Source organism: Crocuta crocuta, unplaced genomic scaffold (genome assembly GCF_008692635.1).
Source record: "Crocuta crocuta isolate KB4526 unplaced genomic scaffold, BGI_CrCroc_1.0 scaffold27, whole genome shotgun sequence".
Taxonomy (NCBI): Eukaryota; Metazoa; Chordata; class Mammalia; order Carnivora; family Hyaenidae; genus Crocuta; species Crocuta crocuta.
Genome location: NW_027532250.1, coordinates 6,830,021 through 6,851,960, shown reverse-complemented (window position 1 = coordinate 6,851,960; position 21,940 = coordinate 6,830,021). Strand labels below are relative to the sequence as shown.

General features: G+C 43.5%; 1 protein-coding gene across 1 annotated transcript; it reads left to right on the top strand.

The window, feature by feature from the left end:
* Positions 1 to 12,989: 12,989 nt before the first annotated feature.
* PARD6B (par-6 family cell polarity regulator beta) lies at positions 12,990 to 16,115 on the top strand. The gene has a single exon (XM_077778353.1). It carries the CDS (start codon positions 13,082 to 13,084, stop codon positions 13,787 to 13,789), a length of 708 nt encoding a protein of 235 aa, XP_077634479.1. The 5' UTR covers positions 12,990 to 13,081; the 3' UTR covers positions 13,790 to 16,115.
* Positions 16,116 to 21,940: the final 5,825 nt, after the last annotated feature.

Genomic DNA, 21,940 nt, shown 5'->3' with positions numbered 1-21,940 from the left:
CATTTAGAGAGAAGGGTTCAGTCTGTCATCAGGGACACAGCTCTGTCACTCCCCTCGGAGGAAGGGACATTGTGCAGAGGCCGTCATTGGTGCAGACAGCGAATGGCCCAAGAAAGGGCTGGAGGAGGGAAAGACCTCAGAGGTTAAAAATAAATAAATCCACAATAAGCAAAGGAGAAGGAAAGCCCTGGAAGGCCGGTCTCAGAGTCCTCAAGCCGGAGCTGAGGGCGGCCATCGTCCTCAGCTCACTTTCCCTCCCTCCAGGCGCTTCTCGACCTCGTGGGACCTGACGGATTGCAGAAAAAATCTCTAGGGACAAAACCAAGCCGCGAGCGCCCTGATGTTCTCCCCTAGTAACTGTTGCAGAGGCGGGAAAACTTTTATTTTGTAACCAGACTGGCAGTCGGGGCGCCTAAACGACCCAACTGGGAGGTGGAGGGACGCGGCTGCACGCGGCAGCGTCCCAAAGTGGACGAGGGGCGGGGGACGGCGGGAACCGAGCCGCTCCGCCCGGCTGCTGCAACCCGCGGGGCCGCGCAGTGCACCCCCGCGCCAGGCGCGCTCTCGCCGGGACTGGGCAATCAGGAGCGTGCCTGCGCTTGCGCAAAAGGCCCACCCGCCCCCGGTCCTCTCCAGGTGCGCTCGCGCTTCCGGCCGGCCTTCCCAAGGCGGAAACGCCAGGGCCCGCGCATGCGCTTTCTAGATGTCCTGCTAGGTCCGGGGCGGGGAGGATCAAGGCTTCAGGTGATCCCGCCCCTCCCTCGCAGCGCGGGGCCAATCGCACGGCGGTGGGCGGGATTTTCGAGAAGGCGCTCCGCCCACGCGCTCCGCGNTGGGTCTGCCCCCAGCCCAGGTGGGAAGACCGGTGGAGCCCTTAATCTCGTTCATTAAATCTCTCATTCCTGTTCAGGGATGGGAGGCGTTGAGCGCTGGGTGGGAGGAAATACTTGGGGGTGGGGGTGCGGAATTCTAGCTCCTGGTCTGTGAGTCAAAGGTATTTGGAACACGCGTGGCCACAAAATGTTACCCCTTTCTGTGGTTCAAGGGTGCATCGAGTTGGTGCAAGGGGGAGCCCCGTGAACTCAGGAGCCCTTTTAAAGTTAGCTGTGCTTCCTGCTAGGGATTTTTCCAGCATAACTTTGGTATGCGTTTAATCTGTAAAATGAACACTATCACCTTTCGTGTGAGGAGCACTTTACAGTTGGGGCTGGATGCTCTTTTCATTCCACCGTGCTACCTTTTCACATCAAGTGTTTTCATTCTTGAGCGAACGGTATGCCGGGCCGCTGAGGATTCCGGCCCTGTCCACCGAGTTCCTCCAGGGCGAGGCTGCCCGAGCAGGGTCGTCTGTAGGGATTAGTTAGAGAATGCTTTCCGAAAGGGGGTTTTGAGCTGGAATCTGAAGGCGATCGGCAGCCACAGGAACATTTCCAGGCAAGCATTTCCACGAGTTGAAGAGCCCAGAAAGAGCGTAATCTAGTTGGCTTCTCTGAGAAAACGGAGGGCTCAGAAAGGTGATGACTTCGCCCAGCTCTGCTTTGATGGCAAAACCCGAAAGCCTTTTTAGAGAGCAACTCTTAGGCCCTATAGGATACAGATGTGTGTTTGTGTGTGAGGACATTTAAAATGGAGTTGAGAAAGCCCAAACCCTAGCAAGCGTGGGAGAACGGTCCCGCGTGTATCAACTTCAAAAATAACGAAACGCCATTGAATGGAAGACTCCTTAGGGCAAACACAAAATCAGGGAGTGGTCTTGAGCGAAGTAAAGGGAGCCTGTGGGTAGAATGGTTTTATTATCTAGAGTTGATAAGCCGAGTTCCGTAGTTGCCGTAACTGAGACCCTGGCATCAAGAATATTTACTTTTATTTCTTAATGTCACTTAAAAATGTTATTTGTGACTTCTGTATCAGGATGGGCACTAGCCGCGGAAACCGTTGTTTAAAAAGAGTAGAAATGCACGTATGGCAGTTTAAGGAATACGCTCTTCCCTGTGTCCTCCATGGAGCTGTCACAGCAAATTGGAGGGACATGCTTACGCTAAGGGTTAAGAGGACTCCAGATACACAGAGTTTTCCCTTGAGCTGCTTAGTGACGGTAGTGCTTCTGTGCCCAGTGGTTGAACTTTCTCAGGCATTCCTGTTAGAAATCTAGGTTGCGTCTGTGGGAGTTGAGGTTAAGGGGAAAAAAAAAAACCACTTATGATATTGCATAATTTTAAAATTCAGTTTGTGGTCCTAATCCTGGTGGCAAATCTTTATTTATTTATTTTTATCCTAGGAAAAATGAGTAGAGGTGCTAGGTGCGCTGCTAGAATACAATCAAATGGTAATTTATCTCTTAGACTAGAAACCTGGAGCGTTTGGGGACCAGAATTTCAGGCCTAATGCCCCTTCCCTGCTGTCAGCTGATCTGTGAATCTTTCCCACACTTATGTCTATTACATGTTACATATCTGACCTGCCAGGCTGCACTGATAGTGAGCCACATCTTGTAACTAGAATCAAGGCATTCTGAGAACCCGCACCAAATGAAGGTGTGAAAGTGTTTCCACCATCGTTCTTGCTGTTGATGAATAGATACAGTATTAGTTCCTGTTTTTAATGTGTTTGTGACACCTTGTGTTTTAAATAGATATTGTTGACACATTTATTTTTAGTGGATTAAACACTTGTCCTCTATCATTTAAAAAATATTTGGACAGATGTTTGAAACAGTATTTCCCTTTGTCACTGCTTCGGTGATATCAGAGCTTTTTACAAAACTGCTTGTCAGGAGGTTGCAGCCAGGACCAGGTGATGTTGCAGATCCACGTTTCAGGATCTCTTTTTCTTCTGCGTAGAAAGCAACGTCAACTTATCACCTTTGCGGAGCTGGGAAAGTTCTTAATCAATAATGAAGGTGGTATCCTTTAATAACCTTGGGACAGCTCAGAGTTGTACACTTTCAAATTATTATTCATGGGCAAACAATATTAAAATTAACTTTGCATTTCTCGGATGTGCCAACAGATGCTGAGAGAAGGGTGCCCATTCTCTCAGGGGGGAAGGCCAAATGCTGTGTGGCCAGGACCAAGTAGACTGGGCTGAAAAAGAGTTGTAAGAGTTCACAGAGTGGATAGGTGTTGATTGGGTCTTGATTTTTATCTCTTAGTATTTTTCTTCATGTACTTAAACGTTCTCTTGATCCTGTTTTTCTGCAAGAAGCAGAACAGTTTCTCTTGTTTGGTTTTGTTTTCTGCTAACATTTGCAAAAGGGCACAGCCGCTGTGAAGCCATACAGTTTTTCATTGTTTTTATCGTAACATTTAAGGAAGAGAAACAATGTTAAGCAAGAGATTCTCACCCCAAAGCTTTCGCAAAAACATTGGAGCCCTAAAAAGTCCAGTTGTTAGATGTTACTCTCATGCATGTACCAGGAGAAGTGATAACCCTGGTCTGAATCAGAAAACACCAGCAGCTCTGCCTTCAGATGCCAGAGTAAAGAAAATGGAGGAGAAACTGTGACTTTTGATAACATCATAAGACTAGCTCTGATATGAAGGGTGTTGCCCAGTTTTTATTTACTTTGAAACATGAAGGTGTGACTAAACTTTTTGAGAGTTTTAGGTATGAGTCACCTTATATTCTTGACAAATGTTGGTGTTTATGTTTCAGGAATGTGTTTTGGAAACTTTTTTGAATTATTTAGTAGAGGTAAGAGTCGGCTTTAGGGAGTTTTTAATTTAATTTAAAACTAGTGAGTAGTGTGGGTATTCGTAAGGCAGATGAACTCCTTAAGTATAACAAAGACAGTGACTTCAGATATTCCATAGGTCCTTGGGAAGATGAACTGACACATTTGTAACCTCTCATTATTCTGATGGGGACTTTCTCTGCACATGCTTAGGGCTGTGTTAGCGTTACATGACGTTAGAATACGTCAGTATTTCTTATTAATAGTAGATATTTAGGGGAAAAACTAGTTCAGTGGTAGAACACATTTGGCAAACCTTTGTTTAAAATTTAAAAAAAAAAAAAATCAACCGTAGTGCTGAACTGAGTCTGTAATATCAGGTGTCCACAGGGATTCCTAAGAGTGTGGTTATACTTACATAGCATTTCTAGACTTATGTGGCTGGGACGATTTTTGAGGAAGGCTGATTAACCTTTCCTAGGTTTCCACATTCTGGAAGATAGTCCCATATTAAGTAATAGATCCTGTTTATCAGGGACTAGATGAAGCCAGTCCTGAGTGTTCAGTAACAGCCACTTTAGTAATCTGGCATTTGGAGAGCAGAGGTGTGATTCTAGAGTAGGGAGACACACCCGAAAATCAGAATTGTGAAGGTAAATATTGGGCATGATAGAGGTGTTTCTGAGATCCCTTAATACCTTGCCGATGTCCTTGTCCTCTGCTTCAGGCCCATCTGTAGGGCTCAGCACTGTGCCATGGACATAACCACTCCTTGCATTACATGGGTGGTCGTAGGGTATACATTTTGTGTATTAATAAAAGCTTTTTTCCAGCATTATCGTAGGGAAGATACTCCTTATCTCTGGACCTATTTCTTACATACCTCTGTTCGTATGGTACCTTAATACCAGGAAAATTAAAGTCCCTTTTCTATATGTTGCTGGTAATTCTTGCCACTTCCTGTGAAATCTTAATCCTTTTTATAGGGGAGGAAACTTAGGTGCTTTTTGCTAACGGCCAAAATGAAGACTTGGGCACATCTTTGTTACCACATGGCCTGAGTGAGAAGAGTACTGCTCTCAAGATCTGGGCTCCAGACTGGGTTTGAGCTGAGTCACTGGTGCAGGAGAGTCCCCAGTGAGGCCTGCGAACCCCAGGGATTGAAGTGAGCCTGCATCTCTTGAAGAGAATGCCCCTCAGAGATGCAGCAGGGAGAAGGCCCATTCCTGTGCCTTTCTTACACTGTTTTCTCCCCAGATAATGAGATTTCCGACAATAGACTGTGTCACCACAACTGTTTTCTTTATTAAGGGAAATAACTGCTTCTGTTAATTTTCCTGTGGCGTGCATTTTCAAATTGGGTCCTGTTACTTATTTTGTTTTTAATTAATGTGTTCATTGTATTTATAGTTTGGAGCTGAATTTCGTCGGTTTTCACTGGAAAGATCAAAACCTGGAAAATTTGAGGAGTTTTATGGATTACTGCAACATGTTCATAAGATACCCAATGTTGACGTTTTAGTAGGCTATGCAGACATCCACGGGGACTTACTACCTATAAATAACGATGATAATTATCACAAAGCTGTTTCAACGGCCAATCCACTACTTAGGATTTTTATACAAAAAAAGGGTAAGTACCACTGTGTAGAAAAATTGTTGTGGAAATAAAAGTAATTTATTTTCGTCGTTGATAAGATATGCATGGACTATTCACTTGGGTGCACAGAATTTTGTCCTTTCAGAAAGATGTGTTGGAAAGGCTGTGGCTTTGGAATCAGAGAAACATTCTGGGTTTTTTTGGCAGCAGCCAACTTTCAGGTGGTGTACTTACCACTTAATGGATACCAGAAGGGAAGTTATTTATTTAGGATATTGTTCACAGAAATAAAGTTAGTTAGTAATCTGGAAAATGAGATAGCAAGTCATTATTTGGGAAGAATTTAAATGCTGTTATTAGTCTTGCAAAAGATCATTTGAAGTAACCATTGTATCTGGCAAGCATTTTCAAATGTATTTTGAGTTTTAAAACTTTTTTTTTTTTTTAACTTTGCGTTCTCCTTGTCTCTCTGTCTGCCTGTCCGCACACGGGCCCGAAGTGTGCTGTTTATTCCTTTGTCTTGGGTAAATGAAGAGGTTTAGAAAGCCAGTGTGACAGCAGCAAGCTCAGTATTGGTGGGATAATGAGAGCCTTTCTATGTTTATAGACCAACCCTGAGAGCAGTTTGAGAGAACGGGTAGGGACTACTCTTGAAGGTGAAACTTTATTTCCAATCGTTTGATAAGCCTCGGACCACTCCCAGGGCTTTGGGATTCCACGGATTCTGTAGCTCTGCTTCTCTGGATTTGGAGGAACTGAAGTCCACCCGCAAACCTCTGAGGGTCACGTTTACACTGTTCGCAAAATACTTAGAAGCACACAAATTAATCTTCCCAGAGACCCCTGTTCGTAGATGCGTGACAGTGGTGCGGCACAACGAGAATATTAGTCCAGGAAGATTAACTTGGCTGCTGGGGATGAGACGGAGGAGCAGGGTCTTAGGGGAGAGGGCAGGTGGCCGGCACGAGGAGACAGCGGGGAAGCTGCCCAGGCAGGTGAGGAAAGGTGAGTTCCTCACCGCGTGGTGGGGACTTGAAGAGGAGTCGACCAGGGAATAAAGAGCTTTCTGGGTTTGAGTCTGATGGCTGGGACAGTGACATAAACAAGCAGAATTTGGAAGAGAGACATTGACTTGGAGAGAAAATGGATTTGGTTTTAGAACAAAACAGGCTTATTTGGGGGGTGCCTGGGTGGCTCAGTCGGTTAAGTGCCAGCTTCAGCTCAGGTCTTGACCTCGTGGTCTGTGGATTTGAGCCCCGCATCCGGCTCCGTGCTGACAGCTCGGAGCCTGGAGCCTGCTTGGGATTCTGTGTCTCCCTCTCTCTCTCTCTCTCTCTTTGCCCCTCCCTTGCTCTTGCTCTCTCTGTCTCTCTCAAAAATAAGATAACCATTAAATTTTTTAAAAAGGGCTTATTTGGCTGGTGAGTTTTAACTGTGTCATATAGGAAACTGGAAATAGTAGACTGGAACTTATGATCAAAATCTAGAGGCTCGTCAGAGAAGATTGAAAGTCTGGAAAAGTGGTAGTTGAAATTCTTGAGTGGACATAAGGCCTTGCGGGGATGAAGACAGGGACGCACCCTTGTAAAGCTGTGCATAGACTGTTGGAGAAGAAGGAACAGCCCTAGAGGAGAGAAGACCAAACATTCAAGCGGAACTTGTCATTTTAGGCAGAATAAGCTAAACAAGTATCGAGTCATAGGCCTTTCTTGTTAGCCATTGTAATTTTCATTAAAAACTTCACTGCTGTTTGGAGTGTGTATTTAAATGTGGAGTGACTTTTTAAACTCCTGCCATCCGACAAAATTGTGTTGGATTATCCCTCTTGTTAGATTGTAGGAGTTGGGTTGTACCACCACGTGCGTTTATTACCAGAGTACTAACACTTAATGAGTGTGGGATTCATCCTAACGTCTATCAAAGGTGGTGATGTTCTGCTGTGTGCTTTTTAAATGTTTCTATGTGAAACAAAAGTTTTCTATGCCCTAGAAGTAAATGTCCAATATAGTGAACAGCTCTTAGAATTTGACTTAAAAATAGGCAGTGCATTCAACAGAACGTTTCTGTTTTTAAAAATATAAGTGTAATACAAATAGGACTTAAGGAAAGCATAAAAGTAAGAATGTCGAATCCTTCCTGCTTAATAACCCCCCTTCTCCCTTCCTGCTCCGTCCAGAATAAAATCCTTCCTGCTTTGGACTTATAGCGTCATTTGCTCCCTCATCACAGCCCACCAGGCGGGCCTGCTTTCTGCCTCCGGCTTGGGAAGCTTGTTGCTGTCCCTGCGCTTTCGCTGTTGCTTCTCTCCTTTTCCTTCCTCTTCCCGTGGCTCCCTCCTCATCATTCAGATCCTGACACACATAACTTTCCCCAGGGGTCTCTTTGGACCACCCTAGCCAAAGTCCCCTGACCCTCCCACCTTTATCAGACCTGGAGTTACCTTATGTGAGTACAGTTATCTTTATTGTCTGGTTTACAGACTGTGTGCCCAGTGGTTCAGTGATGCTTTTTTTCTCTTTTAAAGCTCAACAGCTGCTTCAGTAGAAAGCTGATTTTCGGTAAACTATAATGGACGTTAAATTCAGGAAACTAATATAAAGCATGACATGAAGTATAGTAACGTTTCACTGCTTAATTACAGCACGTTGTCTGTTTTCTTGGCTGTTGATTCCAGTTTAGGAATCGCTAGGGGGGCAGTTACACTAGATCTGGTACCAGGTGATTTTAAAACACAGACTTCAAAACCATTTAAAATTTTAAAACCATGTCTTTTACAGTATGTCTTTCATTGAAGATCTGATGCCTCTAGTAGGAGCTTCTTTGAATTGAAAGGTCACAGTTGAATGCATAACCTATTGTTGCATGTCTTGAAAGGTTTTATGTTTTTATAATGATTTGTTGTTAGAAGAAAGACCCCATACTCTAGGGCTATTATCATGGAAGCAAAACCAAAAGAAGGTAAAATCTCCGATACCTTAAAAGTTGTGTTCACAAAGAAGATTGCCAGATCTTTTGCCAACCCCTTTCCCCTGTTGGAGTTTAAAAGCTTCCTAGCTCATGGGGACCGGCAGCCGAGTCTGGGGTCTGTTGCGTACTCAGACTCCTCACCAGCCCTGATAAGAATACCCACACCACAGCTTCTCGCTCTGTTACCATCAGCTTCTGTATGATATCAGACAGATGCATTTATATCTTGGATTTATTCAGAAGAGTTTGCTGGAAACACTAGAAGGGCCTTACCTTACGCACCAGACACCTGGGCAGGCACCCCACTCGTCTCTTAGGCTGTGCAGTGAGCATGATTTTGTAGACGTACTTTAAGATGCTGTTTCAGTGAGTCAGGGTTTGACTTAGAAATGCTCTACAGGACATGCATTTTAATTGTAAATCGTAAAAAATAGTTTAACTAAAGGTATGGCCCAAGAAATAAGGTCAAATAAAATAAAAAGAAATTGTGAAGAACAGCATATGATACCAGTTGCTCATGACAGAAGCCGGGGTGTCACCTTTGACACCTACCTGTTTTCCGGTCAGTCACCAAGCCTATTAAAACTGTCCTAATTACTTTTCGCATTTGTTTCCCCATCTGCACCAGGCCAGCTACCGTCCAGAATTACTGCAGTGACCCCCACTTTCTCCCTTGGTGCCATTCTCCGGTTTACAGCCTGCCTGAGTTTAATGGAAAGACCCAAACCTTTGGTTTTCTTCCCATTGCCCTTAGGCTGAAGTCCATAATTCTTAACCCCCCTGGGAGGCCCTGTTTGTCTGCAGGGCCCCGGCTGCCTCTCACCGGCCTCTTGGCTCCTCCCCACCCCACCTTCCTCCGCCCCTCTTTGGACTTCTTCGTCTACCCCATCCTGCCCTTCTCTATATTTGTTGGATCCTGCTCCTGGAACATTCTTCCCTCCCTTCTACCTGATTAGCTACTGGCTTCTTTTCCGTCTCCGCACAAACCTCACTTCCCTGGAGAAGCCTTGTGTCACCCTGCAAACCGGGCCAGGCTCCCACAGTGCAGTGTATACACACCACAGTTCTTGGCTCCTTTGTAATAGTGTAATTGTTTGAAATTGTTGATTGCCGTCCCCTGTTGCAGAGTGCAACACCCTGAGAGCAAGCCCCCCCCTTCACTGGGTCTGCCTGCGGCATCTTAGGTAGTGCTGCCTTGCTCTTCCTTGATTGGTTTGCTCATATTAGGAAGTGAAGGGATTTGCATACTTTGAATATTGCTTTAGGTGATATTTAATCCTTTTAAAGCTGCCAGATCTAGTTCAGTTAACCATTTTGGATTAGAACAGGGGTTGGTTGGCAAACAAGGCTTGCTGGCTGTTTCTGTAAATAAAGGTTTGCTGGAGCACAGCCATTCTCGTCGCCTGTGGCTGCTCCTGCAGCAGGGACTACACGCCCGCAGTACCTACAGTACCTGCTGCAGGCTCTTGATGGGAAAAGTTCGTCAGCCCTGAGTAGGAGGCTTTCCTTCTTCCCTGCCTTCTCCTCGAGCTGCAGATGGGCCATAATGTACTGTCTTAATGGCTCCACTGTGAACTGTTACTGTACAGGGACGCTGATGGCGTGTACAGGAGAGTTTGGGGTTTCCCCCAAGTTTGCTTTAACACTGTAGGCTTTTAAAATTTCGTGTGTCTGAGGGGCGCCTGGGTGGCTTAGTCGGTTAAGCATCCGACTTTCGCTTAGGTCATGATCTCGCGGTTCGTGGGTTCGAGCCCCGCGTCGGGCTCTGTGCTGACTGCCAACTCAGAGCCTAGAGCCTGTTTCAGTCTGTGACTCCCTCTCTCTCTGACCCTCCCCTGCTCACGCTGTCTCTCTCTCTCTCCCCTAGAAATAAAAATAAAAATATTAAAAAAAAAAAAATTTCGTGTGTCTGTGCCTGCCGCCCACTAGCCGACCCTTACCCCCTGTTCTTAATCTGTGACTCACAGCTCTGTGCGTTAAGGAAGGAGACAACCAGGCCTTTCGGAATTCACTGTTGGAGGAGTAAGAGGTCCAGGGAGTGGCTGCAGGCTCCTCTCTGGGTAAAGCACAGGAACTTCCTGTGTGAGGAAGGGGCACGTGCAGTTTGCTACTGGCAGGCATTGCAAGTGGACCCTTGATGAGTGCAGTTAGCTGAGGTGTGGCCGAGGGACAGGCGTGGGACAAGGAGGTATTGCTGTACAAGCCTGTATCATGTACTGTTGCATAAGCCTGGGCTTTTACGGTGTGGAGGCGGGGAGGGTGCTGTGAACCAAGTTTGCAAACTTTCCATCTGGTTCTGAGGTTAGTACTTTGATACACAGACTCAGGTAGAAAATGAACTCCCCGTTCCCTGTGGACAGTCACCTTTACACTTTAAACTAACACTCTGCACCCTGGCTTTCTGCCAAAATATTTCTTTTCCCAGTGGCTGGAAACTGATTAGCTCGCTGGGAGAACAAAGGTGCCTTTGTACTGGGGCATATTGCTTTTGAGAATTTAGCAGAGAGCATTCGAACTGTCTGGGTGCAATGCCAAATTATGCAGATTTAGGATTGGTTTTTCTTTTTCTTTTGGTCAGGTTTCCCATGTAGGCAACTTAATTTTGTTCTCAGTGTGTATAGTCTGGAGTTTTCCTTAGGAATATTATGTAGGTTTTCTTGTTTGTTTTAAAATGAAAAGATACTTTTTCGGAAAATACATTCCGTAGAAGACTATTGTTGATAGGCTTTTGGCCAAATGTTGCCAAAAAGATTCTTGTGTCACTGGGTTAATTTCCAGAGCCAAATTATAAATAAATCTGTCTCTGTAGGAACATAGTATACATATTTTGTAAATGAAGACAGAATTCTCCCCGAGGGAAAAAAAATGCTGAAAATTAAGGTACCCCTAGTCTTGTACATTTATCTACAGCTAGCTGCTGCTTCTTTTTTTTTTTTTTTTTAATGTTTATTTATTTTTGAGAGAGAGGAAGAGAGACAGGATCTGAAGCGGGCTCTGGACTCACAGTAGAGAGCCCAGTGCAGGGCTTGAACTCATGAACTGCAAGATCATGACCTGTGCCTAAGTTGGATGCTTAACCAGCTGAACCATCCAGGTGCCCCTCTGCAGCTAGCTTTTGAAGAATGTTCAAGCAAAATGAGAAAAAAATACTTTAATTTCCCCATATTCAGACACACACCTGACCCTTAATACTCATCATGTGAATGTGTAAGGTGTTGGCCTGGTAAGAAAATCCGGGTCCTGTCTCTCTCTGTATTTTGTACTCTTAATGGTTACTCTGCACCCATAATTTCCTGGTTAATAGAGTAAAGATGGAGATATTTGTCAATAGAAGGTGAGAGTCCAGGGAAAGAATATAAACTAAGCCTGTACAAACACCACGGTACAGTGATACAATTATCTGTGGCAGCAGCTGAGGCCAAGATTTTTAAATTTCTTCCCATTTGTTATTTTTGAAACATGATTTCAAGTTTTGTACCTGCTGTTAATTTCATTTCCTTTTCTACCTCATTCTCTAATGAGCTGTTCTGTTTGTAGATGCCTTCCTTTAGCAGTGTGATGTAAGCATAAGTAGCTGGCTTTAGGTGCCCTGTCTTCCCTTAGTTTACATCAGAATTAATAGTTTGCCAATGGAAGAATGAATTCAACCCTTGGATGTTATTTGGCTCAGGCTGGTTTTGTTGTTATTTAATTAGGTGTCACCATTTAAAAATGAGAAATTTTTACCTAAAACACAAGCTCCATGGCAAATTGGATTTGGCCACGCAGATTCCTCTAGTGGAAGAAATGCCTGCAGCGAGGGGCCGCTGGGCCGACAAGTGAGGCATCAGCTCCTGGGGCTACACCCATACGGTTCCTTTGCACTCCATTGTTTCGCAAAGGAGCAGTGGAGAAAAAGTTGAAAATCTAATACTTCAGCCTCTTTCAAAGTGGGAAGATGGAAGATTAAAAACTCCCCTCCCTGGAAAGCTGAAAGAGAACATTTATATGCAGAAGACCAAAATACCTAAGTCCTAGATCTACATTCCTCTTATTACATTATCACGTAATGCATATTATCTGCCCAGTCAGCCTCTCATACCTGTCTGTTCTCTTGACTTACCTCTGGGAATCCAAAGTGTCCCATTTTACATCACTGAGTAGAATAAGAAATATGCAAACTGGAGGTTCTTAAATGAAGGGAAAACACATTTTAAGTAACACATTTGAAATGATGTTTAAGAATGTGTTTGTAAGATTTCTCAGAATTGCATTTCCCCCTCTTAATGTTTAATGGCCTTTGAGCTTTGTCAGATTTTACTTCAACATTTGCTATTTTATGATGCGTACTGGACAGGGCCACCTAGTGGTTTCTTTCTGGCACAGCAGTCTTAACACTGCAGTGCATTTTTTTTTAATGTTTTATTTATTTTTGAGAGAGAGAGAGAGAGAGGGAGATATAGTATCTGAAACAGCCTCCAGGCTTAGGGCTGTCAGCACAGAGTCTGACGCGGGGCTTGAACCCACGAACCATGAGATCACGACCTGAGCCGAAGTTGGACGCTTAACCCGCTGAGCCCCCCAGGCGCCCCTACCACTGCAGTGCATTTTGATCTGAGGAGGAGAAGCTAATATTTAAATTGTTTGTGTACCAAATGCATGTGAGTTATCCCTTCTGTATAGATTCAACTGTAGATAAATGGGTGTTTTTACAGTACTCTATAATTATTGTATTTTATTTTTAAACAGAAGAAGCAGACTACAGTGCCTTTGGTACAGACACACTAATAAAGAAGAAGAATGTTCTAACCAATGTATTGCGTCCTGATAACCATAGGAAAAAGCCACATATAGTCATTAGTATGCCCCAAGACTTCAGACCCGTGTCTTCCATCATAGACGTGGATATTCTCCCAGAAACACATCGGAGGGTTCGTCTTTACAAGTACGGCACTGAGAAACCCTTAGGGTTCTACATCCGCGACGGCTCCAGTGTCAGGGTGACACCTCATGGCTTAGAGAAGGTCCCAGGGATCTTCATATCCAGACTTGTCCCAGGAGGCCTGGCCCAAAGCACAGGACTGTTAGCTGTGAACGATGAAGTTTTAGAAGTGAACGGCATCGAAGTGTCCGGGAAGAGTCTTGATCAAGTAACAGACATGATGATCGCAAACAGCCGCAACCTCATCATCACGGTGAGGCCGGCAAACCAGAGGAATAATGTCGTCCGGAACAGCCGGACTTCCGGCAGCTCTGGCCAGTCCACTGACAACAGCCTGCTGAGCTGTCCCCCGCAGGCGGAGCCGAGCTTGGAGCCGGAGGATGAAGACAGTGACGAGGACGACATCATCATCGAGGATAACGGAGTGCCGCGGCACATTCCGAAAGCTGTTCCTGACGCCGGGAGCCTGGAGTCCCTGACGCAGATAGAGCTCAACTTTGAGTCTGGACAGAACGGTTTTATTCCTAGTGAAGTGAGCTTAGCATCTGTAGCAAGTGGCACGAATACAGAAACACGTGCTCCGGATCAAAAACTCTTAGAAGAAGATGGAACGATCATAACACTATGAAACCTTTGTCTGAATGTCTTCTGAGTGAGGATGCCGCGGGGACTTGTAAACTTGGCTCGTTTCAAGCATATATACCTCCGAACCAATGACCTGAAGTAGGCATGAGAAAAATAATATTGCAAGCTTAAAATGTTGTTAAAATAGTAGGTTGATAATTGTTAATATAAACTTTGGTTTGTCAGAGGTGAGTTTAAGTCTAAAAGGGGCCTTTGCTAATGAAATGATGTGCTTTTGCTATTTTGTCTCCAGAGAACTGGATGTGAGGGCAGGTTCTCAGATCCGTGAGGGGCCAGAGCTTTTCCGTTCAAAGTGGTTGCATATTTAATCTGCTGTGCAGAGCCCAGTCAGCTCTCTCTTTTAACTGTATATTTTTTTAATTCTAATGTGAAGAAGTCTGATTCTGTCCTTTGGTACCTTGGGGACCTCAGCACCTATGTTCCTTGTGTTTTATTTTGATTTTTTAATGTTATTTCTCTGTTGCTGATAGTTAGAAGTAATTTTTCAAATGCTTTTTCCCCCTAATTTCTAAGAAACCAAACCAATTGACTGTTTTTGGGAATTGCTTCCTATGTCATAAAGCATTGAAGCCATAGTCTTGAATTAAGAAACCTTAATAGTTGTCCGGGTTAAAAGTTTGTTCATGCTATAGCTTTCATCTTTGTGAACTCATTCCAAGGTGTGTAACTTACGTTGTAAAAGGCAGTTCCTTCACCTGGTTATATGTGAGGCTCCCTTAATCCCTTCTCTCTCTCATCCCCATCTCGTTGGAAATCATTCCGTTAGCTGTTAGTGTTTTGTTGCGTGCTTTATACTCTCTTAACATATGTGAGTATGAGTAGTACAAATCATTTTGGATTAAAAAATGCACCCAAATTAAGAGGTTTTTACACACAGGAAAAACTAGTGCACTTTTTATATGCGATCCATTGGTTTCCTTCTTGGGATTTCTAGGAACACTGCCTACACTTTATGAAAAATAATATAGTATTCACCTTGGACAGGTAGCGTTTATTGCTATTAATTTTATGAGGCTATTTATTATTTTCCAATGCACCCACTTAGGACAAGTTAAAGGTAAGGCTGCTAGCTCCCATCCGTCGCCCGATTCCACTGGACAACGTGCACAGGCACTGCTTGTATATAGAAACGAAGAAGAGTGTAAGGCACACACATTTCCCTGTGGCTTATAGACGTTCCCCTCTGAGTTATTTATTATTAATTTTATGGTAGGGCCAGGACAGATGGATACCTTTGTAACAATTGTGTGCTTTTGAAACCATGAAGAATTAAATGGCTCCGTTTTGAAGGATATTTTCTCTCTGGTAAAAACCTATGAAGAAGTCTCGATTAGCTGGAGATGTGGCTGGACCAGAACGCTTCGTGTATTTTGCTCACAGCACCACTGAACACGTTACCATTAAACTGTCAACCGCACAACGTTGTGTCACACTGTACTTTTTCTGTTGAAGTCACCCAACTTCTTCCACTTACCTACCACTATTTGTAATGGCATTCCAGCTTTAACATTCTGTGAGTTTATATAAATCTGACTCTTGAATGGCAAAATGTTAACGTGTAGGTTAAATTTCATGCATATTATAAGCGGTGCAGGGGTTTAACATTTTAAGTAAAAATCCTTTCACACACTACCTCTCTCTCCTTTTTTTTTTTTTTTTAACAAAGTTTTAACATCAGAACTTTTCTCTTGGGAAAAATACTTCAGGGCTTGACTTTTTGTACAAATTTTAACTATAAAGTACAGATTTGTCTTGTATGTATTCGCGAAAATGGAAATCAAAGCTGCTAGTGCTTTTTATTTTAATTATCCTGCTAAGGGTATATGTGAGTGGTGTTTTAAGCTAGATTTCTCATTAAGTTATTGGTGAAATAATTGATTACTGGACGTATTGTGAAACCAATACAGACCTTGGTTGTACAATAAATTGTCAACTCGCTGCCAGTCTCCATTATTTGAGGTGCACCTTATTAGCAATATCAGTGGCCTCAGCATGAAGTTTTGTAGTACTAAAATGTCAAGCCTAACTGTGAATTTTGTTCTGTATCTTGAGTAAATTTATGATAATGTTCTCATGAGCTATCAACAAAAATATATGTACTTTTGTGAACTATGAATTTTCTAATTAAATTTTACATGCGACATGATTTTTACATGAATGATACTTTGTTTAAACTATCAAATGTCAGTATTTTACTACAATTTTATTATAAAATGTACATTATCACTAAATGAATTTTGATTTTAAAAATCAAATTAGCTTTAGTTGTATATTATTTTTTACAAATAAAGATAGACTTGTATAAAGGATACTTTCTTGTTTGCAAATATATGAAAAGTCACCCAACAAATATTTACCAAACACTTCTTACATAAAATGAATAGAAAGAAAAATGCCAAGTTTAATAACCGTATCCTGGCTTCCTTAGCTTCTAATTTTTAGAAGATAAACACCAAATTGTATAGACATTGACGGCAACTACGCACGAGAGTATGATTATATATATAGGAAGATGGTATTTAAAATGCAGTCATTGAGATCGTGTGAGAGGTTGTGTGTGATACTCATTCAGAGTCGTCATTTGGAATGTTTGAGATGATTTGAAACAAGACGAGTAGTTTGTAATGGGACGTTTTATCTTCTGAGATTCAAATTCACTTAGTTCTGCTTTTATTACCACTCTCGATAGCACTGCCTGTACAGATTGGATTCATTCCAGTTTTTACGGGACCATGGAAGGACCCTGAGATAAATCCGACCCCCCAACTGAGCCATTTCTAACGCCAGCGTCGTCATCATCATTGCCTTAGCTGATCATCTGTGCTAACTGCCAACAAGTGTGGAGGAGAATCCTTCTGATTCTTTCCCCCAACTTAAAAACAGATTGAAAATCCCCTGAGTAAAAAGTCGACAATCATGATAGAGCCCTCCACATCATCTACTGGTACAGATTGTGTGTCATTCAGTACCTGATATTTATCTCTGGGTTTCAGCATCCATGAAATGATGGTGTGGAACTAAAACCCCCTTTCGTCCCCCCCAAATCATGACCCCCGTGCTGTTTGTGTCTTAAATCCCTGAGGCTTCCAAGTTCTAGTTCTGGATGAAGAATTAAGTTGGGAGTTTGAGGGAAAAACATAGAAGTCATCGAAGTTTGCAAGGAAAAATGAGCCCCTCTGTTCTGATTGCAGGGGTTAAGGTGCTAGAACAAATGGTTATTAACAGCTGGTGGTTTGCTTTGATTCCCCATCTTTTGGGTTGATGAAGTTTAACTGGGCGATGAAGCTTCGAGAGTGTGTATGTCGTGATTTAGCAGCTGAGCTCCCAGAGTGCTTACTTAGAAGACACCGAAAGTCTTGACTTTGACTTTGTGACAGTGTATCACTTAATGATGGTGTCTTTACCTGTAGAGTAAAGTACAGACTCCGGGTGCCTCCGGGTTCTGGTGAGATGACGTATGTGCTACTTCAGAGCTCTAACTGGGTGGATGTCTGATTGTCTGCTAGAAGGTCGATAGGAAATTAATTTGTTAGATTTAATAACTGTGAACTCCTAGTAAGTATGTAGCTTTTAGTTCCCTAACAAGCATGTACGATTTAGATAACATTTTAAAAATGTTTTTCCCAAATGTTCTTTTACAAAATTTGTGTATTTTACAGATGAGTATTAAAGTTCAGTGGAGTTCATATTTTATTGACAATCTGTATTTAACTCCCATTTTGAGAAGCTCTCTTTTGGAAATGGTATTCATTACAACACCAGTGTTTTTCATGTAATAGGAAATAATTATTTGCTACTTTATTATAATTAACTAGTTCATTATAATCCCAAGGGATGGATAACAGTTACTTAATACAGTATTAGTAAACGTAACTTCAAAATTTTTTTCCAATTATATGAATAATATGTAAATTCATTCTTTTTATTTGAAAAAAGGTTGACGTTCCTTTTTGGCCACCAGGCATACTTATCTATGCTGCTTTTTGTTATAAAAAGGAATTCAGGCATTTAAAATAAGTGGCTCTGGGGGCAGATGGGTGGCTCAGTTTAGCATTCAACTTGGGCTCAGGTCATGACCTCATGGTCCTTGACTGCAGAGAGAGCGCTTTAGATCCTCTGTCCCCTCTCACTGCTCCTCCCCCGCACTGTCTTTCAAAAATAAACATTTAAAAAAGTGACTAATTTATAATCCAAATTGGGACACGTGAGTGAGTGAGTTTGCTATCAAGTCTATGGACAGGACGATGGGGTGAACTGGAGGTGTCCCAGGTAAATTGTAATGTGGGTCATCCTATCAAAGCTACGACAGTTTAATGGCTTTCACACACTTTTTTTAAACCTGTAACCCACAATAAGAAATGTATTGATCCTTGTGATCAAACAATACATAATTGCAAGTGTCACAAAGTAAAACTTTATTATGTGAAAAATGCTCTGATTTCCTATTCCATTCCTTAAAATGTTTATTGGGACATCCCAAAACAATTTCAGGATGTGCTATTTTGAAAAACACTTGTGAAGCCCTTTGCTTTCGCTTAAGAGATTTGCCGTAGAAAATACCAGTACTTAAGGGAGGCATCAGAAGCACTGTGTTGCTCCCTTTATATTTTGAAATAATTTCAGACGTGGGAAAGAGCTGCAATGGAAAGTATGGCTTATACCCTTCACCCGGGTCACACCCACATTTGCTTTCTCTCTCTGTAGTTTCTCCTGAAACATCTGAGATTTGGTTGCAGAGATCACATGGATATTCTCTTCAGCACTCCTTTATACAGCCAAAGCTCATTTATCAAATTGAAAAAATGTAACAGTGATACAATAAGGTCTACCACACAAGCCATACTAGAATCTCCCCCAAGTGTCCTCCAAACAACCTTAACAGAAAATTTCCCTCCATCAAGATCCAGAATCCTGCATCTCGCTTAGATGTCTCATCTCTTTGCTCTCCTTTCATCCAAAACAGTTCCTCTGCGTTTCTTGGTCTTCATAATGTTGACACGTTTGAAAAGTAAAGACTGTTTTCGCAGATTGTCCCTCAATTTGGGTTTATCTGTTTCCTCATAATTAGATTCACGTTATATGTTTTGGGCGAGAATACCGCGTATGTGAGCTTACATCTTCACTGTACCGTGGCAGGAGGCACATGTCCATTGATTTCAACACTAGAGACATAGAAACACATTTTCTGTTTGTTTTTTTTTAGTAGTCTCTACATCCTCTGTGGGGCTCAATTTTACAACCCCAAGATCAAGAGTAAGCAAGGCTCGGCCAGCCGAGCCAGCCAGGCGCCCCAAACACTTTCTAATGGGGGAGGCTGCATTCTTCTCTTGCCCACAGTTCTAATCATTCTTATGCTGAGAAACATGAACGCGTACCTAGGAAAGACCTCTGTTTGCAACATCTGTTTGTGCTACATCTTGAGTTGTTTTCTAACTGAAAAACCGATAGAAACATGCGATGGCCTGAGTATTCCTGAGTGTCCTGTGCCCCACTGCATTTCTGGGCCCAGGGATTCTGTGTTCTGACACCGACTTGAATGGAAGGCAAACGCCCCAGTGAAACCTAAATCACACGCATCTGGAGAGTGCTGATTGGAGGCTTCTGCCTTTGGATTCTGTGAATTATGAATCAACCCAAGTCCAATTGCTGAAATACCAAGATTTATTGGCCACATAGCTGAAAAATCGAGACTAGAACCTCGGCACAGATATGATCTAACTATGCTGCCTGGGAAAACTTACTGCAATGATGGGAATGTCCTATATTTGCTCATTCCAAACAGTCCTCGCTAGCCCACACGTGGCTACTGCACATTTGACGTGTGCTGAATGCAGCGCAGGCTCTGAATTTTTAAGTTCGTGTAATTTACATGTAGCCACGTGGAGCTAGTGAGTACTGTATTTTACAGCACAGGCTAGAATCTTTCTCCATTTCTTGCTTTCCCCTGCTCTCAGGCAAATTCTCAGGCAAATTACCCACTTGTGGTGGCAGAAACGGCCTCCAGCCACTCCAGGGTGTCGCATTAACAGCTCACCTGGAAGGGAGCCTCTCCTCCCACTGATCACAACCAGAGCCTCAGAAGTGACTTTCACCAGCCTTGGCTGAGTCTTGGGCCTGAATCTGGACTGGGTTGGCGAGGGGGGTGTTCCCCAAAGAAGGATCAGAGAATCGGGGCGCTGCTACCTCACAGAAGAGGAAGGAGCACAGGGAATGAGCGCAGTGGTTACCCCTTGCAGCTCTGTTTATACGGTATTTGGGCATATACTTCAGGTTTTGTATGGGAGAGAGTGAAAAGCATAAAGTACTTTGCAAAGGTAAATGGGGACAGAGAGCAGTCCTCTATCAAAGCAAACGGCAAAGGTGGAAATTCAATCTGGGGTCTAAGGGCAGTGTTGTGAATTTGAAGGCCAAGTAAAATCTAACGATGACAGCATCTGGACTTGTGTTTTCAGGTATTATTGTTTGATTTGATTTGCTTTGAATCTGATATGAATCTAATATATAAAGAATACGTAAATCAGGGCGCCTGGGTGGCGCAGTCGGTTAAGCGTCTGACTTTGGCTCAAGTCATGATCTCGCGGTTTGTGAGTTTGAGCCCGGCACTGGGCTTGATGCTGACAGCACGGAGCCCACTTTTTGGATCCTCTGTCTCCCTCTCTCTCTGCCCCTCCCCCCCTCAAAAATAAACATTACAAAAAGACTACATAAATCCGATAGAAACTTTGATTTCAAAGGGGAGAAAGTTCAGGTTTTATTATTTTTGAAATACAGAAACGAGATAATCGTGGTCTTAGAGCAATGGGTACATTGAAATGTGAAAGGGGCCCGGGTGGGGCGAGGGGCAGGTGAGCTGCTAGACCAGAATCCCTGTTTACACGCAGACACGCGCACACTCGGAAAACACTCTGCAGTTGTCGTGTGGGTACATGTGGCCCTGGTGTTGCCAGCCCCTTGAACTTTTCAGAAGACTTCAGAAATCCGGAATTTCAATGAAACAGTCTGATTTTTTGAAAACACCTCATGAGACAGGCTGCCAGTTTCCACCCCATCTCCAAACGCTCAGAGGCCCCACGCTGCCAGTGGCTGTTTCCACCGCTGTGAATCCATTTCCCCAAAGGGCACTGTGAGGAAGGAACGAGGTAGTGTGTGCACGGGGTTTGGACGGTACCTGAGGATTAAGAAGCACTCGGCCAACGTTGGCTGCTCTGTCCGTGCTTCAGGGAGGTGGATAGCTGGGGCCCGGACGGATTGAGTGGGTGGCTCACGGCGGTCTCCTAGCTCAGTGCGACTCCAGAGTGTGGGCCCGGGGCAGCAGCGGCACCTGCGTGCGTGTTGGAAGGAAAGGCAGGTGCTCGGGCCACATCAGTTCTGCTGACCAGAACCTCCGCTGGAGGCCAGCTACTTCCAGCACGCTGAAGTCTGCAGAGCCCTGGAGTCCAACTCATTCTCTCTCTCTTTTTTTTTTAATTTTAAAAAATGTTTCATTATTTTTTATTATTTTATATTTTATTTTTTATTTTATTAAGGATTTATTTATTTTTGAGAGAGAGTCCAAGTGGAGAAGGGGCAGAGAGAGGGAAGACAGAGGATCCGAAGCCGGCTCTGCGATGACAGCAGCGACTCCGATGTGGGGCTCGAACCCACAAACCATGAGATCATGACCTGAGCTGAAGTCAGATGTTCAACCCACTGAGCCACCCAGGTGTCCCCCCCTCTCTCTTTTTTTTAATGTTTATTTTTGAAAGAGAGAGCATGCACATGTGAGCAGGGGAGAGGCAGAGAGAATGGGACAGAGGATCTGACCCAATGCAGGGCTCAACTCACAAACTTCAAAATCATGACCTGAGCCGAAGCATCAGAATCATGATGCATAACCGACTGAGCCACCCGGGTGCCCCTGGAATCCAAGTCATTGTCTCTCCTTCATTCTCAGCACCACTGTCCTAATGAGCACAGCTCATTATGTGTCTTCTAAGATTCACAAAAGTGATGAAAAGCCTTCATTTCGTCTTGTGTATACTGTACTGTTAACTCACTTGGCAAAGAAAAGCTTCAGTCTCCAGCCCCCTCTGCAGAGGGTCCACTTCCTAAATCAGGATAATCTGATTGATCAGAACTGCAGTTTTTCCTAAAT